Consider the following 21,431-nt stretch of genomic DNA (forward strand, 5'->3'; position numbering starts at 1 on the left):
CACTGGACCTTGGGCATGCCAACAATGCTGGCGAACTGGGCAACCTGGTGTGCCACCGAGGCAAACAGGGCATCCTTCAGCGCGTGGAATCAACTGTCTGGAAAATCCAAGACAGGTCCTCGCTTCGCGCCTGGAAGGATTCCGTGGCATAGAGATTGAGGGCGACCACCCCTTGATGGCCAATGGGCACAGGCGTCCTCCCCCATACCCACCACGGTTTCAGATGCACCATGATCCAGCACAGATGTCACAAGGTCTCCCTGCTCAGCTGCAGATGGTGGCCTCACGCCCAGTCCGGCAGCTCCTCATACGACAGGCGCTACCAGTATACACGGGGCCTCATACGATGCCTCCTTCCCAGCTCCTCCTTGGACTGTTGGGCGGCCGGCTTTCCATCGTCACCAGCTGGCTCATGCTCCTCTGGGGCAGGCTTCTGTTCTGCAGGGTCCTCATCGGGCAGCTCCTGCTCGTGCAGCCTCAGTAATTGCGCCAGGGCTGCGGCAGTCCGGCAGATGCCAACCACACCCGGCTGTACACTGAAATCTATTTTCTGCGGGGGTAAAGGGCAGACATGTTAGCATGTTGAGTACTCCCATGCCCAACCAGGTCCAATGGGTTACATGGAGCCCTGGCCTGCACTGAAGCCCCTGCATGTCTCCACCCATCCTAACCCCTCCCCCAGCCTTTCCCATCGACACTCTTCCCTCCGCAACCCTCGAGCCTCACCACCCGTACTGCCAGCATTTCGCTTCACTCTGTGGCCCCTGTCCCGCACCCTCCTGTGGGGTCTACCTTGGTGACCACCTTGGGTAGGCCATGTAACACCCCACCAGCAGGGTGCCTCCAGGCTGTGGTGTGGGCACTGCATACCACTGACTTGCACCATACCTGATGGCATCTATGTGGGCAGGGACCACGGACAGGGCTGGACAATGGGGGTGGGCACCCATTGAGACCATAGCAATAGTGTTGTGACTACCTGTATGGGGTCAGAGTGGATGGGAGTGCGTGTGCTTTGGGCAGGCGGAGCTTGGTGCCGGCCGTTGGTCCTGCGGGGTGGGCTGGCTGATGGTCCCGCCGGTGGGCATCCGCCTTGAGGGGGCAATGTGCCGGGGTGGCAAGAGCCACAGTTCATGCGTCCGCTTTTTGGGGTGCGCTCTGCTGCCCCCCACCCCCTGCACTGGGGAGTGCCTCAGATGGGTGCACTGAGAAGTGCCAATACCTGGTGAGCCACTGGCTGTGCTGGGCCACGTCCATCCCATTGATGGGTGGGCTGTGGTCCGGGTGTTCCTGGGGGGAAGGGGAGGGGGGTGGCGGGGGGGGAAGTGGGCACCCATATGGCCGGTTGGGCTCTGCACATATATGGGCCACATTGTGTAGTCAGTGGAGTGTGCTGCCAGAAGGCCACCATACAGGCCGCGGCAATGGCGGACCATGTCCGGACACCCCGATCCTCGGGGGCAGGAAACCAGGCCCATGGCCCATCTCCTGGCCGCCCTCCCACTACTCCCCCCTCGCCCCAGCCCCGGTTTAAGCCCCCCTAACCAGCAGCACGATCGGCAGCCCACAGTTGAGCCTTTCGAAACCTGGCTTACCTCTTCTCAACCCCTCAGCAGGCAGGATTCTGGTGCCCTTTTTTCAACATCATAAATGAACCGCGCTGGTGTCACTTCAACCTGGCAGAGGCGGAGCATCGCGTGTGGCCTGCGACTATTGTATCAGCCCATTAATGATATGCTAAGGGCCGTTACTGTACAAGTTGCATGCCCATGCTGTGCGGGGTGGGGAATGCATTCACGCTGCTTTCAAGAAGACGGAGCATGGTGTCCTGTTGGGTGCCCGACACCGATTTCGGGTTTTGTCTCTTGTGCAATTCTCCACCCAATCGCAATTCGTTGGTCATTAGATGGAGAATCCCGCCACAGTCTTCAAATCAGTGCAGACTTGTCTGAGGACAAGAAGCTGAACCAGGCGAATTGAAACTTCGTGTGAAGAAATACAGCCAGAGTTTCTGCATAGGTCTGACCAGAGTTAGATCTTTTCTATAAAGCAGTGTCAAGAGATCTCCTTGTCCAAGAATAATTCTGTTCCACTGTGCCATTGCTATTTAAGCTGGATTGACCGTGATAAATTGTCCCTTCGTGTCCAAAAGGTTAAGTGGGGTTACTGGGTTACGGGAATAGGGTGGAGGCGTAGTATTAAGTGGGGTGCTCTTTCCAAGGGTCGGTGCAAACTCAATGGGCTGAATGGCCTCCTCCTGCACTGTAAATTCTATGATTGAAAGCAGAGATGGTAGTTTTCCTGTTGTTTAAATGGGAATAAAGATAGCAACTAAGTGTATTGTATTCATTGTATTGAGTTGTATTGTTAAGCGGCAATTGTAAGCTATTTTCTGGTGTGATGTTAAGGATTTTAATACTTTTATACTGTGTTAGTAATAGAATTTGTTTTAATATACCATATCCGTATTTCTTCGTGCAATTACTCCTGGAGCGAGGGATCCTTTCCTCATAGTCCTACAAAATTAAAATGAAATATTGGGGTTTCTGTCCAGTATCCTAGCCATTGTTTTCGGCCTGGTCTGCGATCATAATACACTGAAGCCCCAAGATCACCAAGCCCTCTCCCAATGGTGGAATTAAATTTTGCCCATATTGTGAGAGGTCAAGACTTAAGGGAGAGCCACAAGTGCAAATTCTTCCAGATTTACAAGCACAAAGTGCAATTTTATTTCATAAAAATACATACAGAATACTAAACACATACTCACCAACAGCAGATCACTGCTATTTGAAATCACCATTTCTAGCCATCACCATTACGTTTCGTTTTGAACTGAACTTATCAAATTATGTAAGACACAGGACAATCGTGACTTTGAGCGATAGTGCGAAATGGATGACATTGGATCAGCTGCCCATGATGTTCATTTCTATTGACTTCAGTGTGAACCAATGTCCATTTCACACTGTCCCCTAAGTTAACATTATGCTCACTGATTCATTTCGACCTTGTTTTTTAAAAAAAGGGGTTTGAATAAAAACAGAAATCAAATTGAAAGATTTCTAAAAATATTTTCCAGATTCTCTGGCTCACAATGACATTAAGAATTTTAAAAAAGTTATTTAAAACAAAAGATGAACACTTACAAATATGAAGGGACACTAAAAATTATATTGGGTGTTCAACCTGACACATTACAGTATGAGCGACATCGTAAAGATGCAAGGCTCATTAATGACAGACAATGCACTTCAATATTTTGAGACTTCAACTGGTTCTTAATTATGTCTGGAGTGTAATTCTTGTAAATTGTATCGAGTCATTGATCACCTCTTAACCAATAGGCATGTTTGAAAACTGGTCCAGTGTGAAGCTTCCTCCTAATAGTTTAACAAGAGTTATTTAGGTAACAGTGCAAAGCTTTATATAATCCATGGATAATAGCTACTGGCTCTGGAAACGGATCAATAATTAGAAAGGTTATTAAAACAATTAATACTGCGCATCATACCAAATTTCACAATAAAACAGCAAGATACAGTGAAGTGGTTAATCTTTACCAATACTTTAGTAAAACTATCTTTCATAATCTCAAATGGTTGATTGATATAAAATAAATACAGAAAGTGTATCAAAGGTTTACAAAGCTCCAAAAGTACACATTGTTTACTTAGATAATGGAAACAGTTCATATCAACTAAGCCTGGAAAATGGATGGACTTTTTTTATTGTAAGTTTGCTGGAAGAGCAAAATATTTACTTAACCTTTCCGTGATTACTGATTTAGTGAAAAGCTTATGATTTTGCAGCAAGTTTAGGAATAGAAATAATAAGGAATTTGGTTAAAATGTTCTGTTTAATAGAGTTATTTATTTACTGACTGACAAGATGTAACGAGGATGACAATTTATATTGATTGACCAAAGATGAAAATAGCACAATTCAGATGTAGGATTATATTGTTGGGAGGCACTCCATTAAAATCACATATCGATTTATGTCACTAAAAAGGGTTAACCATGTGAAGTTAAAATAATTGTGAATCCACATGCAAATGCTTCAGATTACAAGTTCATGACAATTTTAATACTTGAATTGTTTGTGACAAAATAAAAGCATGGACAGAGGTCAGTTCTTTCAACACAACTTTCGTCTCTTTCCCAACTTTGGTGCTGATAAAGAATAAATATTTTACTGGTTAATAAACAATTATATTAAATTGAATAAACTGCACTCGGTATCTGTGTCTCTGTGAATGCTGAGTTTGTAACAGAGATAGCTAAACTGAATCAAATTATAAATACTGTAAGCTACAAAGATGTGTAAGTGGCTGACCGCTCATGAAACTTTAAAATGCTTGGTGGATATAATATTTCAGTAATCCAATAACAATTCTTTACAACACAAACTATTATAAAGCAAATCTTTACAAACAACTACTGCAAGCACCAAGCAGGCCAGTTATATTACAACGGTTCTATCCTTTCCACTACATTTGATCAAAGACACTCTCTAGTTGACACATATTCAGGTAAACCACACTGAGTGCAGACAGGCATCAGTAAAGCACTGTTCCAGGTCACTTGCAAAAATCAAATGAAAACTATTTCAGGATTCCTGACTGAAGGCCTTTGGTCAGGGCACCTATAGTCCTCTCTAGATCACTGAATCTTTTTTCGGAAATGCAATAGGATCCTCTGCCATGGATATTGACACATATTGATTGACACACTAAAGTCTGACAATTAGAGCAGATACTTGACCTGTTTCTATCCTCCCTCTAAAGCTAATTGTGGATGTAACTGACCCATAAACCACATTTTCTTTAATAATTCAATTCAGCAACTCTTCAACCATTGAGAAAGAAGAAGGTAAAGTCCATTTCGTATGTTGTGATATATTCAGTCCAAAATATAAAGAGTCCATTTCCTGAGTGCCAGTCTTCCAAGGAACCCATGTTTCAATTTCTTAACTTTCCTCTGTGCACAACCTCTGATGACTTTTGGAAACACAAAAACTGTTGAGCAGTACCAGCAAGTTCAAGAGGTTTCTGACATTAATTTTCTCTCTTTTCTTGTGCCTCTTGAGATCCAGAAGGTTGGCCTGTTGAAGCCTGTGTTTCCTTTTCAGCATCCCCTTCTAAGAAGAACAAAAGACAATTTAGAAAATCTTACAAGTGTTGTTTTAAGGAATGGCATTTGACTAGCTGAAAGCTTCCAACATTTTATATTTATATTTCAGATTTCCAGCTTCCCAGCTTTTGTGCTGTACTTCTACACCTTACTGCATGTTGCAGCCAGTACAGTGAATTAATTATCTAAAATAATATGACAAAGCTCCTCTAATCTTAGGCAACAAATGGTGTATGACAGCAATTAATTAAAAATAAAGAATTGGATATAAAAGTGCACTGTAGGAACAGGGGTACTTCATTCAGGTTCTCGAGCCTGTCTGCCAGGCAATTAGAACAAAGCAAATCTGTATCGTAATGCCATCTATCCATCTTAGGAGCATTGGTGCAGGAGTAGGCTATTTGGCCCTTCAAGCTTGCTACGCCATTCACTAGGGTGATGTCTGACCTGGTTGTGGTGTTAACTCCACCACCTTGGTTCCAGAGGTTCCCTTGCCGAACAAAAACCTATCAATCTCTGTTTTGAAATTTTTAACTGACCTAGCCTCGGCAGCTTTTTGGCGGTTAAGAGTTCCAGATTCTCATAAAACATTGAAGACATACTATTACTGGTTGGTGAATGTGGAGAAGGGGTGGGGCTGAAGTAGGAAGACTGAGGCTTTATGGGTGCAGATGGAGGCCTCTACCGTTCACCCCAGGGAAGTACTCAGGTAATCCTGTGGTTGTAGCCACGCTAAAGATTTGGAGGTAATTTTGACAGCACTGTAAGTTGAGGGCAGGCTCAAGGGTGATGCCGATAAGAGGTAAACATGGGTTTGAGGTTGGATGCGAGGTTCCCGGGATAGAAGGAGAGAGGGGCGAAGGAGATGAAGGATTTGTTTTTGGAGGAGCATTTCGCAAGCTTGGATGAATTGGGGGTGAAGTTTGGGCTTCAGCGTGAGGAGGACTTCAGATATATACAGGTGCGGTACTTCACGAGAAAGATCTTCCCGAATCTTCCAGTGGCACCGTCCTCCTCATTGTTGGACGAGGTGCCGTCGGTGATGGGGCTGGTGGGTGGGGTCGTTTCAGTGATTTACAATAGGATTATGGAGTAGGATAAGATCTCCATGGAAGGGAGTAAGGCCAAGTGGGAGGAGGAGCAGTGGATGGCATTGGAGGAGGAATTATGGTGCGAGGTGCTGCGGAGGGTTAACACCTTGGCCTCGTGCGCAACGCTGGGTTGATTCAATTAAAAGTGGTGCACAGGGCGCACTTAATGAAGACGCGGTTGACCCGATTGTTTGAGGGGGTGGAAGATAATAGTGTGGGAGGGGCCCAACTAATCACATTCACATGGTCTGGACCTGCCTGAAGTTAGAGAAATATTGGGGTCGTTTTTCAGCACCATGTCTGAGCTTCTGCATGTGGATTTGGAGCCGGGTCCCCTGGAGGCCATATTCAGGGTGTCAGGCTGCAGACGGATGTGGGGGTAAATATTTTAGCCTTCGCCTTGTTGACTGCTTGCAGGCGGGTTCTGTTGGGGTGAAGGTCAGCTTCTCCACCCACCCCCCCTCAGTGTGGCTGGGAGAATTAATAGAGTTCCTGTATTTGGAGATGGTGAAATTGGCTCTGAGGCGGGCAGATGAGGGGTCCTACCAGAGATGGGATTTGTTTGTCTTACACTTTGGGGATCAGGTTGCTGTCAAAGGGTGGGGGGTAGTTCATGGGGATGGGGGGGTGGGAGGCGGAGGGTGGTGTTAGGGTTGTGCTTATTTTTTGTAAACATTTTTAAATATTGACAATTTGAATTAAAATATTTTTCAAAAAAAACATAAGCGTTTCATAGAATCTATAGTGCAGAAGGAGGCCATTTGATCCATCGAGTCTGTACTGGCCCTTGGAAAGAGCACCCCACTCAAGCACACACCTCCTCCACCCCATCCCCTTAAAGCAGTAACCCCAATTAACCTTTTTTTTTGGACACTAAGGGCAATTTATCACGGCCAATCCACCTAACCCACACATCTTTGGACTGTGGGAGGAAACCGGAGCACCCGGAGGAAACCCACGCACACACGGGGGAGAACGTGCAGACTCCACACAGACACTGACCTAAGCCGGGAATCGAACCTGGGACTCTGGAGCTGTGAAGCAACTGTACTAACCACTATGCTACTGTGCTGCCCAAACACCACTGCTCTCCTCTTAAGGTTATAACAGAGGAAATAGTTTTTCTACATCTGTCTTATCGAATCTTTTAATTATCTAAACACCTCAATATATCGCCCTTTAATCGTCTACGTTTATGGAAACACAAAGCTAGTTTATGCATCCTGTTCACATAATTTAACCCTTTTAGCCCCGATATAATTCTGGTGAATCTGTACTGCAGCCCTCCAAAGCTCAAATATCCATACTGAGATGCAGTGTCCAGAACTGAATGCTAAATCCTAAATGGGGTCTTATTAGAGCTTTATCTAAATATCACATCACTTCTGTCCCTCATATTTCAGCTCCATTATGATAAAGGCTAGGATTTTGGGTTGAATTTTATGTCCCCAAAAAGACAGGAATGGGAATTGGCAAAACAGGCTGCGTGGAGTTCAGCAGGTTTGGGGGAAGTGTACTGACACGGGAACATTCTGAAAGGTAAGTGTGAAATGTTTTGACAACTTTAAATGCCATTATTAGATGCTGTCTTACAAATTAGATGTGTTTTCACTGCAATGATTGACCATATATTAACCAGGATAGTGTAAGTGTTAAGATGCAATAGAGCTCCTTGGAAAACCTGCTGCTTAAAAAGAGCCATCTGCCCCTGGACAGTTTTGGATGACAGGGCATCCAGTGTAGCTTATATAAAAGCTAGTCATCTGTTCTGTCACTTTCAATAGACTTCATAGTCAGCTGGGCCCATTATGAATACTTGGCCGAGTTTCAAAAGCTGTTGATGGACTTTCTCAGCAGGGATACAGTTTAGTTGACTGTTACAAGAGCTTATTTAAAGGATTATCTGGATTTGATGGGCTTTTGATCAGATGTTTGTTTTTCAACTTAATGGCTTTGAGCAGATTAACTCATTTCCAATGGCTCTGGGGTTTGAGTGGCAGCTGACTTTTATTGTTGAAGTTTTATTCCCTCCCCAATTCCATTTAAAAGACCTCGCATTGCTATTATGTGGTTCCTGAGGTCTATCCCAAAGTGGATATTGGGTGAGTGGCTATTGAGGATAGACATGAGGTACGATGGGCCATGGGGGGGAACTGGGAGTGGGTGGGGGTGCAAGGAGCGAGGATGATGCAGGATTTGAATGATGTGAAGAACTGGGCCAATGCCTCCAGAACCTTGGCGGTCCTTCTAACCAGCATAACGTGGTACCCACGCACCTCTGACACTCCCTAGGGATCTGCCAGACCAAAATCTTGCTCACACACGCTTCTGGGTGATGAAAACATGGCAGGTTATGTGAGGAGTGTGGTGATATGCCTATTGCTATATCATAGATGGATGATGTGTGACCTCCAACCAGCAGGTGGTGGTGCAGACACACCGTGCAGTCGCAAGACCAAGGTCATGTGACCACTGATTCCCATATAAGGGGAGACACATCTGGCCATCTTCAGAGGAAGATTGAGATGGTAATACGACGTACAAGTGAATGGTCAATGCTCGGTGTAGATTCCAGAGTAATAAGCAGACTCCTTGATAACGTGCTCTGCAACAGATTGCTGTCTTACCATACAAGACTCAATAAAGATTCTGGTTTGGACAAGTCTAAGTGTTTGGTGGATTCCTTCGTAAGGTATACAGGACCAAACACATCAAGGGGGTCACAGGTTTGGGTGGCAAAGTCAAGAACTGCCCTGACTTGTGTTTCCTGAACACGAGATGATATCCAAACTTTTGTTAGCATTTATTTATTTTAAAATAAATTTAGAGTACCTAATTATTTTTATTCCAATTAAGAGGCAATTTAACCTGACCAATCCACCTACCCTGAACATCCTTTTGGGTTGTGGGGTGAGGCCCTCGCAGACATGAGGAGAATGTGCAAACCCCGCACGGACAGTGACCCGGGGCCGGGATCGAACCCAGGTGCTCGGCGCCGTGAGGCAGCAGTGTTAACCACTGCACCACCGGGCCACCCTATTGTTAGCATTTTAAATTATATTTTGTAAGGTCCACCAGCTTTTAGTGATTTTTTTTATGCGCTTCAAATATTTATGTTTGCCCACAATTCTTACCTGTTCGCCATTTAGAAAATACTGATTTATCTTTCCAAATTCAAATGTGAATGACCTTATACTTCCCCATAATGAACACCATCTGACAAAGTTTTGTCCACTCAGTTCAATCTATCAACGTCTCTTTGCAACTTTGTGCTTCTATCTGAACTATATTATCAGCACAATATCCTTTCATGCTTGTATTCAAATTCAACCCAATAATGATATGATTGTTCTCTGGGAATAAGATTAAATTAATTTGGGTCGTCTCAAGGCAGCTCCATGAGCACATTTGTTCACATTGCAAAATGGACCTAGATTCCTTCTCTGATAACTGGATTACAAAGTTCACAAGGCCAATATGCGAAGGACATAGCCAATTAAATTAATTCATAATATTGATGATTTTCACCTTTTTTGTCAATGTTCAACTCTGATAACTTATGGCTTAAGTCGCTTGTGTTTACACCTGATGGAGAGCCCAGGATGTCGTGTAGCGCATTTCTCCGGCCTGTTCGTCCTGAAGCAATGAAGTCTGCATACGAGGTTTCAACATCAGTCATTGCTGACAAGTTTCCACATAGCAATATCTGAAAGTCAAGTGCAGTAACAAATAATGTGTTATAGAAAAGAGTTGCATTCAGCTAACAGTCCTGAAATAGAAATCCAAAATGATAAATCACATGTTCATGACAGCCATAATTATAAAGTGTGTGACCCAGAGACTTGTTCCAATGGTATTGGTACATTATTGCAAGGGCCATATTATGATTGTGGATACTCATAGTCCCAATAAATTCAACTTCTTGAAATGATTGAGAGCCTTAACAGATGTATTTAAAGCACTGAACCAGGTCAATATTCTGTTTATTTTGTATGTTTCATTTCAATAAAATGTAATTACAATATTTTAAAAATAGCTGAAAAAATGACAGCATTTAAAAAAATCTTGGAGGTGATTCATTTTTCATTTCATTTTCATTTTGCATCCTCATCCACCTTGAGCACAAACGACGACGAGGGCGCAAAATCTCGCAAGAATTAGAAAACGAGATTCTCACCAGTGAGATCTTGGGTGGGATTCTCCGCTAACCGGCGGGGCGGGCCGTACTGGTGCCGAGGAGTGGCTTGAATCACTCCGGCGTCGGGCCGCCCAGAAGGTGCGGAATCCTCCGTACCTTCAGGGGCTAGGCCGGCGCCGGTGGGGTTGGCGGCGTGCCAGCCGGCACCGAAGGGCTTGTCGCCGCCCCAACCGGCGCCGAAGGGCCTCTGCTGGCCGGCGCGAGTGGACGCATGCGCGGGAGCGCCAGCGTGTGCGCCAGCCGGTGTCGGGTCGGAGTATCCCGCCCCTTGTTTTCCGATTTTTCTCTGCTCCTCGCTAGTGACATATTGAGGTCCCCACCCACAAAGAATTCCCCCCTCGTCAACATGATATCACAGTCGTAAAAAGAGCGAATCATACGTACTGTGCAAAAGTTGGGAATTTGGTGATAATGGGAATTGACGGCTAAGTATTGGTGAGCATATTTGAGATGGAAATTCAGTTTTAACTTTTGAATTTTAATTAGAACTTTAAAAAATGTAAACAAAATTGCAAGCTGGTTAACAGAAACGGTTAGTTGCAGCTAACTATTAATCAACTGCAAATGATTGCCTGAACAGGGATAATTGCTGTGAGCAGGAAGGCTGAGTTTTATCTGCGATTTGGACGTGGTTCAAAAAGGTTTGCAAAAGTAAAATGTGCCAGAGCGCAGAACGGTTGCAAATGGAATTAATCGTAAGTAGAATGCAAAGCATGTGAATTTGGTAAGAATGTGAATTTGGTGAGAGGGGCATGGAGGTGTTCCTTTTTGCCTCCAGTACTTGTTGTGATTCACAGGAGCATGAAGCTATATGCATTTGAACATTTTTGTTCAGTGTTTTTAGTGTTGTGTGCAATTTAGCAAATCAATAAAAGCAATAAGTAAAAACCTTGCTAAAAGTTCCATAAACAGACTATAAGGTCAATGAAGAGATGTTTGAAATTCAGAAAACAAAAAAGAACTCTTAAAAGAGGCACCCCGAAAAAAATGTCAATACTTTGGCCATTGGATCAGACCTGAAAAGCTGCAGAGATTTCTTCTAGAGGGCAAAGTAAAGGGCAAAGGAAGAAGGATCAACCTAGGACATAGTTGGATTATGGATGTCACAGAGGTCGAGGTACAGTAGATGTGTGAGGACGGCACAAGACAGACAAGCGTAACATCCCATGATAGCAAATACCCCGGTAGGAATAGCTAGAAGCCCCAGGAACAAATTAGCATGTAGAAAAAGAAAAAATTGGCAGTAAACGGAAAAATAGATTAAAAAGATAAATAATCTAGACAAAGGTATGGCAGAGCAAGCTGTGTATCTGGTAAAGATGGTCAGAAGGACAGCCAGAATACAGGTTTGGCAACTTGGAGAAGGATGCTATCAAAGGGGGAAGGAGGGGGAGAAGCATAATGTGGTGGTTGTAGGATATTCAATAATAAGGGGGGGGGGTTAGATAGAATCCTTTGTAAGCAGGGTTAAGCGGGCAAGTGAATGGCAGGTGCAGTCTAATTTGGATAAATGCAAGGTTATCCACTTTGTTAGCAAAAGCAGGAAGGCAGACTACTATCTGAATGGCCATAAATTAGGAGAGGGGGATGTGCAATGAGACCTGGGTGTCTGTGATGAACGGTTACTGCCTTATCATCATGTAAGGTGATGTCCCCTTTAAGACCAGGCTTGGAACCCTGGGGACTCCGCCTCTGGCTCCGCCCATCTGGGAGCCATATATAAAGGCCTGCCTCATGGTCTGTATAGCAGTCAGCTCTCGTCCAAATCTGTAGCATAGTTATTAGCCTAATAAAGCCTTCTTTACAGTTTAATCTCTAAGCATCATTATTGAGGGTACCTCAATTTATTAGGCTAAACTAGATTCAGGATGGACGCAGGCCTAAAACCAGAGAAGCTCAATCTGGAAGCACGAACGCCGGAGACAAAGGAAATTTTTAAATACTGGCTGCGGTGCTTCGAGGCCTACCTGGACTCCGCAGAGACTCCCATCCTGGGGCCACGCAAGCTGCGTCTACTCCACGCCCGGGTGAGTCACAGAATCTCCGCCACGCTCGAAAAGGCGACGATTTATGAGGAAGCGATTGAGTTGCTCCGCAAGCGGTTTGTCAAACCCGTCAATGAGGTGCACGCCCGGCATCTGCTCTCTACCTGCCGGCAGCGCTCGGGGGAATCGCTCGACGAGTTTGTTGAGAAACTCACCGCGCTGGCCAGGGACTGTGACCATCAGGATGTGACAGGGGAAGTCCATATGAACCTGCACATCAGAGATTCTTTCGTGTCCGGCATCCGCTCGACCTACATCCAGCAGCGACTGCTCGAAAACGGGGCAAAAGACCTCCAGGAGACGCTAACGCTCGCCTCCTCGCTGGAGGGGGCCTGACGTAACTTGGGTACGTACCCCGCGGACTCTGCCAGCCCCCCCCGGACTTCCTCAGACTCGCCCGTATTACAGGCCTGCGCCACGCGGCGACCCGCTCACCATGGGGGCACACCTTGCTACTTCTGTGGGCAGGGCCAGCACCCACGCCCACGCTGCCCAGCCCGATCCGCGATCTGCAGCGACTGCGGGAAGAAAGGGCACTTTGCGAGGGTCTGCCTGGCCAGACCCAGGGGCCAGAAAAACAAAGAACAGCTTGCCCGAAAATCAGGCTCTCAGGCCCGCAGGCCTTGCAATGCTGCTGCGCACCGACCCGACACGTCCTCTTCTGATGCGTCATCAGCCTCGTGCGAATCATGGGAGCGGCCATCTGGTCGGCGGCCATCTTCTCGACCCGACACGTGCGACCAACGGCAGCGGCCATTTTACGACTCTGACTACCCGCGACTGGGTGCGATCACCCTCGATCAAACTCGGCCAAAACACCTGCAGAACTCCATGATGCAGGTCCAGGTCAACGGGCACGACACTGCATGCCTCTTCGACTCCGGGAGCACGGAGAGCTTTATCCACCCTGAAACGGTAAGGCGCTGCTCCCTACGCACCCATCCCACATCCCAAACCATACCCCTCGCATCTGGGTCCCACTCGGTACAAATCACGGGGTACTGTATTGCGGATCTCTCGATCCAGGGTGCCAAATACACCCGTTTCAAATTTTCTATCCTCCCTCACCTCTGTGCCCCCCTGCTGCTCGGACTGGATTTCCAGTGCAGCCACCGAAGCCTGACACTGAAGTTCGGCGGACCCTTGCCACCCCCTCACGGTGTGCTGCCTTGCGACACTGAAAGTCGCACCCCCCTCGCTATTCGCTAACCTCACTCCCGAGTGTAAGCCCGTCGCCACCAGGAGCCGGCGCTACAGTACCCAAGATATGGCTTTTATCAAGTCAGAGGTCCAGCGTTTACTGGGAGAGGGGGTCATCGAGGCTAGCAACAGCCCTTGGAGAGCACAAGTGGTGGTAGTCCGGTCTGGAGGATAAGAAACGGATGGTCGTGGATTATAGCCAGACCATAAACCGATTCACGCAGCTTGATGCGTACCCCCTTCCTCGCATCGCGGAAATGGTAAATCGGATCGCCCAAGACCGAGTCTTTTCCACGGTCGACCTCAAATCTGCCTACCACCAGCTCCCCATCCGACCAAAAGACCGCCCCTATACTGCCTTCGAAGCAGCCGTCCGGCTCTTCCACTTCCTCAGGGTCCCCTTTGGTGTCACAAATGGGGTCTCCGTCTTTCAAAGGGCGATGGACCAAATGGTGGACCAGTACGGTTTGCGGGCTACATACCCGTACTTGGACAATGTCACCAGCTGCGGCCATGATCAGCAGGACCATGACGCTAACCTCAAAAAGTTCCTCCAGACCGCCCGAGCCCTTAACCTGACCTATAACGAGGGCAAATGCGTTTTCCACACCACCCGGCTGGCCATCCTCGGCTGTGTCGTGGAAGACGGGGTCTTAGGTCCCGACCCCGACCGCATGCGCCCCCTTAAGGAACTCCCTCTCCCCCGCAGCCTCAAGGCCCTCAAACGGTGCTTGGGGCTTTTCTCCTATTACGCCCAGTGGGTCCCCAAGTATGCGGACAAAGCCCGCCCACTCCTAAAGACCACCACTTTTCCCCTCTCGGCTGAGGCTCAATTGGCCTTCAACCGCATCAAGGCCGACATCATCAAGGCCGCCATGCACGCGGTGGACGAAACCATCCCTTTCCAGGTAGAGAGCGATGCATCAGACATCGCCCTGGCTGCTACCCTCAATCAAGGAGGCAGACCAGTAGCGTTCTTCTCCCGAACCCTCACCGCCTCCGAGATTCGACACTCTGCAGTCGAAAAGGAGGCACAAGCTATTGTGGAGGCTGTGTGGCACTGGAGACACTACCTCGCTGGTAGGAGGTTTACCCTCGTCACCGACCAACGGTCGGTCGCCTATATGTTCGATAACACGCAACGGGGCAAAATAAAAAACGATAACATTTTGAGGTGGAGAATCGAACTCTCCACCTACTCGTACGATATCAAGTATCGTCCAGGGGAGCTCAACGAGCCCCCAGATGCCCTGTCCCACGGCACATGCGCCAACGTGCAGGAGGACCGCCTGCAAGCCATCCACAATGACCTGTGCCACCCGGGGGTTACCCGGCTTGTCCATTTCATCAAGTCCCGCAACCTACCTTACTCAACCAAGGAGGTCAAGGCCATGGTCAGGGCCTGCCAGGTCTGTGCGGAGTGCAAACCGCACTTCTTTCGGCCAGACAAGGTTCGGCTCGTGAAGGCCTCGGACCCCTTTGAGCGACTGAGCATGGACTTCAAGGGGCCACTCCCGTCCACCAACCGTTATGCCTATTTCCTCACCGTGATCGATGAGTTCTCCCGTTTCCCATTCGCCATTCCCTGCACCGACATGACCTCAGCCACGGTGATTAAGGCACTGCACAGCATCTTCACCCTGTTCGGTTTCCCTGCTTATATCCACAGCGACCCGGGTACATCGTTCATGAGCGATGAACTGCGTCAGTATCTGCTCAGCAAAGGCATCGCCTCGAGCAGAACGACCAGCTATAACCCACGGGGAAACGGGCAGGTGGAGAGGGAGAACGCGACCGTGTGGAAGGCTGTCCTTCTGGCCCTGCGGTCGAGAAATCTCCCAACCACCCGCTGGCAGGAGGTCCTACCCGATGCCCTACACTCCATTAGGTCACTCCTCTGCACGGCCACAAATGAGACCCCTCATGAGCGATTGTTTCTCTTCCCCAGGAAGTCTACCTCCGGGGTCTCGCTTCCACCTTGGCTGACGGCTCCGGGACCTGTTCTTCTCCGGAGGCACGCGAGGAGCCATAAAACGGACCCCCTAGTTGAAAAGGTCCGACTGCTCCACGCCAACCCCAGTTACGCCTACGTGGAGTACTCCGACGGCAGGCAAGATACGGTTTCCTTCCGGGATCTGGCGCCCGCTGGATCCTCCACCACAGACGCCCCTTCCCGCGCCGCTTCCCTGCAGGACCCGTCGCCCCCTACAACACACCCCTTTCCGGCCCTACCACCCGTTTGTGAGCTCCTACCATGCGCCCCCCTTGCGCCCCCCCTTTACACACCCCGCCGGCGCCGGCTCCGCTACCCCCGGCCCTGCCTAGTTCCTCTGCCCCGACCCGGACCGAAGCTCCGACCGCTGTGCTCCCGGATGTGCCCTCAACCGGGACGTCCGTGCCCGCCGCACCACCGCCCGAACTGAGATCGAGGAGGACGATCCGGCCGCCGAGACGGATGGACCTATGATGGCACTTCACCCCCGCCGGACTCCTTTTTAAACAGGGGGTGAACGTGATGAACGGTTACTGCCTTATCATCATGTAAGGTGATGTCCCCTTTAAGACCAGGCTTGGAACCCTGGGGACTCCGCCTCTGGCTCCGCCCATCTGGGAGCCATACATAAAGGCCTGCCTCATGGTCTGTATAGCAGTCAGCTCTCGTCCAAATCTGTAGCATAGTTATTAGCCTAATAAAGCCTTCTTTACAGTTTAATCTCTAAGCATCATTATTGAGGGTACCTCAGTGTCCTTTTCCACCAGTTGCTGAAGGTAAGTATGCAGGTGCAGCAGGCGATAATGAAGGCAAATGGTATGTTGGCATTCATAGCGAGAGGATTCCAGAACAGGAGCAGGGATGTCATGCTACAATTATACAGGGCCTTGGTGAGGGCACACCTGGAATATTGTGTGCAGTTATGGTCTCCTTTTCTAAAGAAGGATGTTCTTGCTCTAGAGGGAGTGCAGAGAAGGTTTACCAGACTGATTTCTGGGATGTTGGGACTGACGTACAAGGAGAGATTGAATCAGCTAGGATTGTATTCGTTGGCGTTCAGAAGAATGGGGAGGGGTCTCATAGAAACCTATAACATTCTAACAAGACTAGACAGGGTAGGTGCAAGAAGGATGTTTCTGATTTTGAGGGTGTCCAGAACCAGGGGTCACAGTCTGAAGTTACTGGGTACGCCATTTAGGGCAGAGATGAGAAATGTCTTCACCCAGAGCGTGGTCGGCCTGTGGAACTCGTCACCATAGGAGGTAGTTGAGGCAAAAACATTGTGGGCGGGGTTCTCCGTCCCGCTGCACCCGTTTTCCGGTGCATCGCACCCCTGTCGGCATCCCGTAGATGTGACTCAAGGCTGGTAGGCTGCCTCTCTCTGGTGCTAAGGTGAAGGATATCACAGAGCAGCTACAGGACATTCTTAAGCGGGTGGTTGAAAAGCCAGAGGTTCTGGTTCACATTGGTACCTGTGACACAGGTAGAAAGAGGGATGAGGTCCTGGAAGCAGATTTTAGGAGCCAAGTAAAACATTAAAAAGACTTGGAGGTAGTAATCTCCAGATTACTATCACTGTCATGTGCTAGTGAACATAGAAATAAGTAGTTAGAGCTTGTGAATGTATGGCTGGAGAGATGGTGGAGGGGGGAGAGATTCAGATTCCTGGGGCATTGGGACCGGTTTTGGGGGAGGTGGGACCTGTACCAGGTAAACGGTATGCACCTCAATGGGGCTGGGGCGAATATCCTTGCTGGGGGATTTGCTTGTGCTGATGGAGAGGTTTTTAACCCAGTTTAGCAGGCGCGTGGGAACCTGAGGGTAGACACGGATGGAGAAAAATCAGAAATGGTGATGGAAGGGAGAAAATCAATCAATGAATCTGGAAGACAGAGAAAACAAAAGATAGAAAATAAAAAAGATTTTGTTTGAATGCAAGGAGCCAAGGGCACAGATAGAAACATGGCTTAAAGAGGGACAGAAGTAGAAGCTCAACATTCCTGGTTACAGAGTTTTCAGGTGAGATAGAGAGGGGGATATAAAGGAAGGATGGGCTGGCAATTTTGGTTAGAGAAGTATAGTAGCTGCGCGGAGAAAATTATTTGTTAGAAGGATCATCAATCAAGGCCATATGAATTGAATTTCGGAACAAAAAAAGGGGCAGTCACACTACTGGGAGAGTTCTATAGACCCCCAGTCAGAGGGAGAGAGAATAACAAATACATAGGCAAAGCTTTGAAAAGTGCAATGACAATAGGGCAGTAAGAGGAGAGGATTTTAACTACCCCAATAATAACTGGGTAAGTTTTAGTGTGAAATGAATAGAGGGAACAGAATTCTTAAGGTGTATTCGGGAGGTAGGTTTTGGCCAGTGGGTTGCATGTACATCAAAAGAGAAAACATGGTCTGCACATGAAGCTGGTCAGGTGGAAGGAGTGACAGTGGGTGAGAATCTTCATGGTACTGACCACAATTCAGTTAGTTTTAACTTAATTATGGAAAAGGAAAAAGATAAAACGGGAGTTAAAAGTTCGATATCGTGGCAAGGCCAACTTTACTGAGCTGTGGAGTGATTTGGCAAAAGTGGACTGGAAACAGCTACTTGAAGGTAACTCAGAGTCAGAGCAACGGGAGACATTCAAAAGGAAGATTCAAGGGGTTTTAGGTAAACATGCTCCGAAAAAGAAAAAGGGTGGGGAAGCCAAATCAGAGTCCCCTGGATGTCAAGGAGCTCACAGGGTAAGACAAGGTATAAAAGGAAAGCTTATCAGACACCAAGAACTCAACACTACAGAAAGGCAAGAGGAGTATAGAAAGAGGTGGGGTGAAATTAAAAAGTAAATTAAGAAAGCAAAGGGAGAGCATGAAAGAATTTTGGTAAGCAAAATCAAGGAGAAACCAAAGATGTTTGATCAATAAATGACAGTAAGAGGATAACTTCATAAAAGACCAAAAAAAGGGTAACTTATGTGTGGGAGCAGAGGCTGTGGATATTGTTCTTAATGAATTATTTGCATCTGCCTTCACAAAAGAGTGGGACAATGCAGACATTGTAGTTAAGGAGGAGAAATGTGAAGTGTTGGGTGTGATAAACATAAGGAGTGAGGAGGTATTAAGGGGATTTGCAATCTTGAAAGTGGATAAATCACTAGGGCTGAATAAGGTGTACTCCAGGCTGTTAAAAGAAGTCAGGGAAGATTTTCAGAGGATCAGACCATCGATTTCTAATCCTCACTGAATACAGATGCTATGCTGGAGGATTGAAGGTCTGTGATGCTCGATCAATAACTCCAGAAGCGAGATTGGAGACAATTGAAGGATTTATTGTACTAGATGTTTCCCCCAGCAGCGCAGGTACAGAATGCAGCTGCTAGGGAGACACAGACTCTTATACTCCGTCTTACTGGGCGGAACCAGCAGGCAGGCTTCACCAATGAAATAGCAGTCTCAGGTACCTCCCACACCAATGGTCTTACAGCATTATTCAGGGTACCGTAATACCCCTCATACCGACTACCACAGTCTGCTAATGTTGTACCTCTGTGTAAAAAGGGAGCGAAGAATAGACTGAATAATTACAGGCTAGTCAGTCTGGTCTCTGTAGTGGACAAATTATGGGAATCAATACTGTGGAACAGGATAAACTGTCACTGAGAAAGGCACAGATTCATCAAGGACCGTCCGAGCATAGATTTGTTGAGGGAAGATCATATCTGACTAATGTGATTGAATATTTTGAGGACGTAACAAGGAGGATTGATGAGGGTAATGAAGTTGATGTCAATGGACTGATCAGGTGGGCAGAAAAGTGGCAAATGGAGCTCCACCCAGAGAAGTGTGAGGTGATGTATTTAGGGAGGTCAAACAAGGCAAAAGAATATACAATAAATGGGAGGAGACTGAGAGGTGTAGAAGAAATGAGGCACCCTGGCGTGTATGTCCACAGATTTCTGAAGTTAGCAGGACAGGTTGATAAGTGGTTAGAAAGGCATATGGAATACTCTTATTGATTAGCCAAGCCACAGACAAAGGAACAGAGAGATTATGTTGGAACTATAAAAACATTAGGTAGACCATAACTTGAGGATTCTGCGCAGTTCTGGTTACCACATTCCAGAAAGGATGTAGTTGCATTAGAGAGGGGACAGAGGAGATCTGCAAAAATGTTGCCGGGATTGTTCGCTTTGCAACAGAGGAGGCTGAGGAGAGATTTGATTGAGATGTACAATATTGTGAGGGGGGGGGGGGTAGATAGAGTGGGTGGAAAGGGCTTGATTGCTTCAGCAGAGTGGTCAGTAACTAGGGGGAATTTATATAATTATAAGTTATAGTGACTGTAGAAAGATTAGAGGGTTGTGGGGGTCTGGAACTCACTGCCTGAAAGGGTAATAGAGGTAGAAACCTGTCACTTCTTAAAAGGTGTCTGGATATACACCTCAATGCAGTAACCTACAGGAAAGCGGGAAGTGGGATTAGGCTGGTCCCTCGTTTTTTTCCGGCCAGCTCAGCCACGATCGGCCAAGTGGTCTCTTTCTATTCCGTAAAAGTTCTATGACTCTACGATGTGAGTCACATGCATAGTGATAAGCAGATTAGGGAGGTTAACACATGTCTGAAGGAGTGTTGTGCAAGAGAGGGTTCCCATGTCATTAGACTCACCACCCTGACTTGGAAATTCTTTCACTGTTGCTGGGACAAAATCCTGGAACTCCCTAACAGCACAGTGGGTGTACCTACACCTCAGAGACTGCAGCAGTTCAGGAAGGCAACTCACCACCACCTTCTGAAGGACAACTAGGGATGGGCAATAAATGCTGGCCTAACCAGCGACGCCCACATCCCGTAAGTGAATTTAAAAAAAAGACTCCAGCACAAACACTGTGAAAGAACATTGGGTTGGGATCTACCTGAACCATGCTGGGACCAGAGTGCTAGTGGAAAGGGTAAAGAAAGTGACCATGAAGCTCAGATGAATAATTTGAGGAATTAACAAGTACCATGAAGATGATATCAGTGGTATCATTAATGGTCAAAAACACACAAAAGGGATAGGAGGACGACAACACTCAGAAATTGTGCATTAGGGATTACAGGTAAAAGAAAAAAGTAAGATGTAAAGTAATTCTCCCAGGACAGCAAAATAATAAATGCATGAGTTAAAAAGAGGGCAGATGGACATGTTGGTGTGTGTAGCTCAATAAACACTCTTTATGCAATTATATAAGTATAAGGAACAAATTTGTTAAACTGCAGGTGCAAATTCAACTTTGAGGATAATGACATGGTAGCCATTACTGAAATGCGGGGCAGAATCTTGTGCTCTCTCTGATTATGAGATTGGAGGCAGGAAAGCTTGTACTGAGGAGGGATGGTGGCATACCCGAAATCTGCTCTCTTCATGACTCCGCCCAAATTAAGCTCTGGGTGGGAAGCCCATCTCACCCTGCTGTCAATTGAGACAATAAAGTAGCCAATTAATGAGCATTTAAGGGCCTCATTGCACCATTGTTGGGATTAACCCAGCTGCAGGTGGGCCTGTTGCCAAGTAAAATACATGATAGCTGCTACCCTGTGGATAGCTTGTCACCTCAGGGTGCGGGTGGGTCCATCAGTCAAAGGCACCAGGAGCTGAGGAAGGCCCACTGCTGGCCTCGCCACTGCCTGGTTGGCATGTTGTTTGGCTGGCTCTCTAGGAAAGAGGCAGAGCACGTATCTTGTTGTCTCTCCAACAAGCAGGTGAGGATGCTGACGCTTCAACAAGATTCCATC

General features: G+C 47.2%; 1 protein-coding gene across 1 annotated transcript in view; it reads right to left on the minus strand.

Moving 5' to 3' along the window:
* Window positions 1–2,695: 2,695 nt before the first annotated feature.
* The window catches only part of pkia (cAMP-dependent protein kinase inhibitor alpha), a 180,653-nt gene continuing 161,917 nt past the window's right edge, over window positions 2,696–21,431 (minus strand). The window contains exons 3-4 of the mRNA XM_072467507.1: window positions 9,755–9,932; window positions 2,696–5,142 (exon numbers count right to left, since the gene is read on the minus strand). Coding sequence (XP_072323608.1) covers window positions 5,060–5,142; window positions 9,755–9,932 — 261 coding nt within the window. The 3' untranslated portion in view covers window positions 2,696–5,059. The remainder of the gene's footprint in view (window positions 5,143–9,754; window positions 9,933–21,431) is intronic.

This window comes from Scyliorhinus torazame, chromosome 11, assembly GCF_047496885.1.
Source record: "Scyliorhinus torazame isolate Kashiwa2021f chromosome 11, sScyTor2.1, whole genome shotgun sequence".
NCBI classification, from domain to species: Eukaryota; Metazoa; Chordata; class Chondrichthyes; order Carcharhiniformes; family Scyliorhinidae; genus Scyliorhinus; species Scyliorhinus torazame.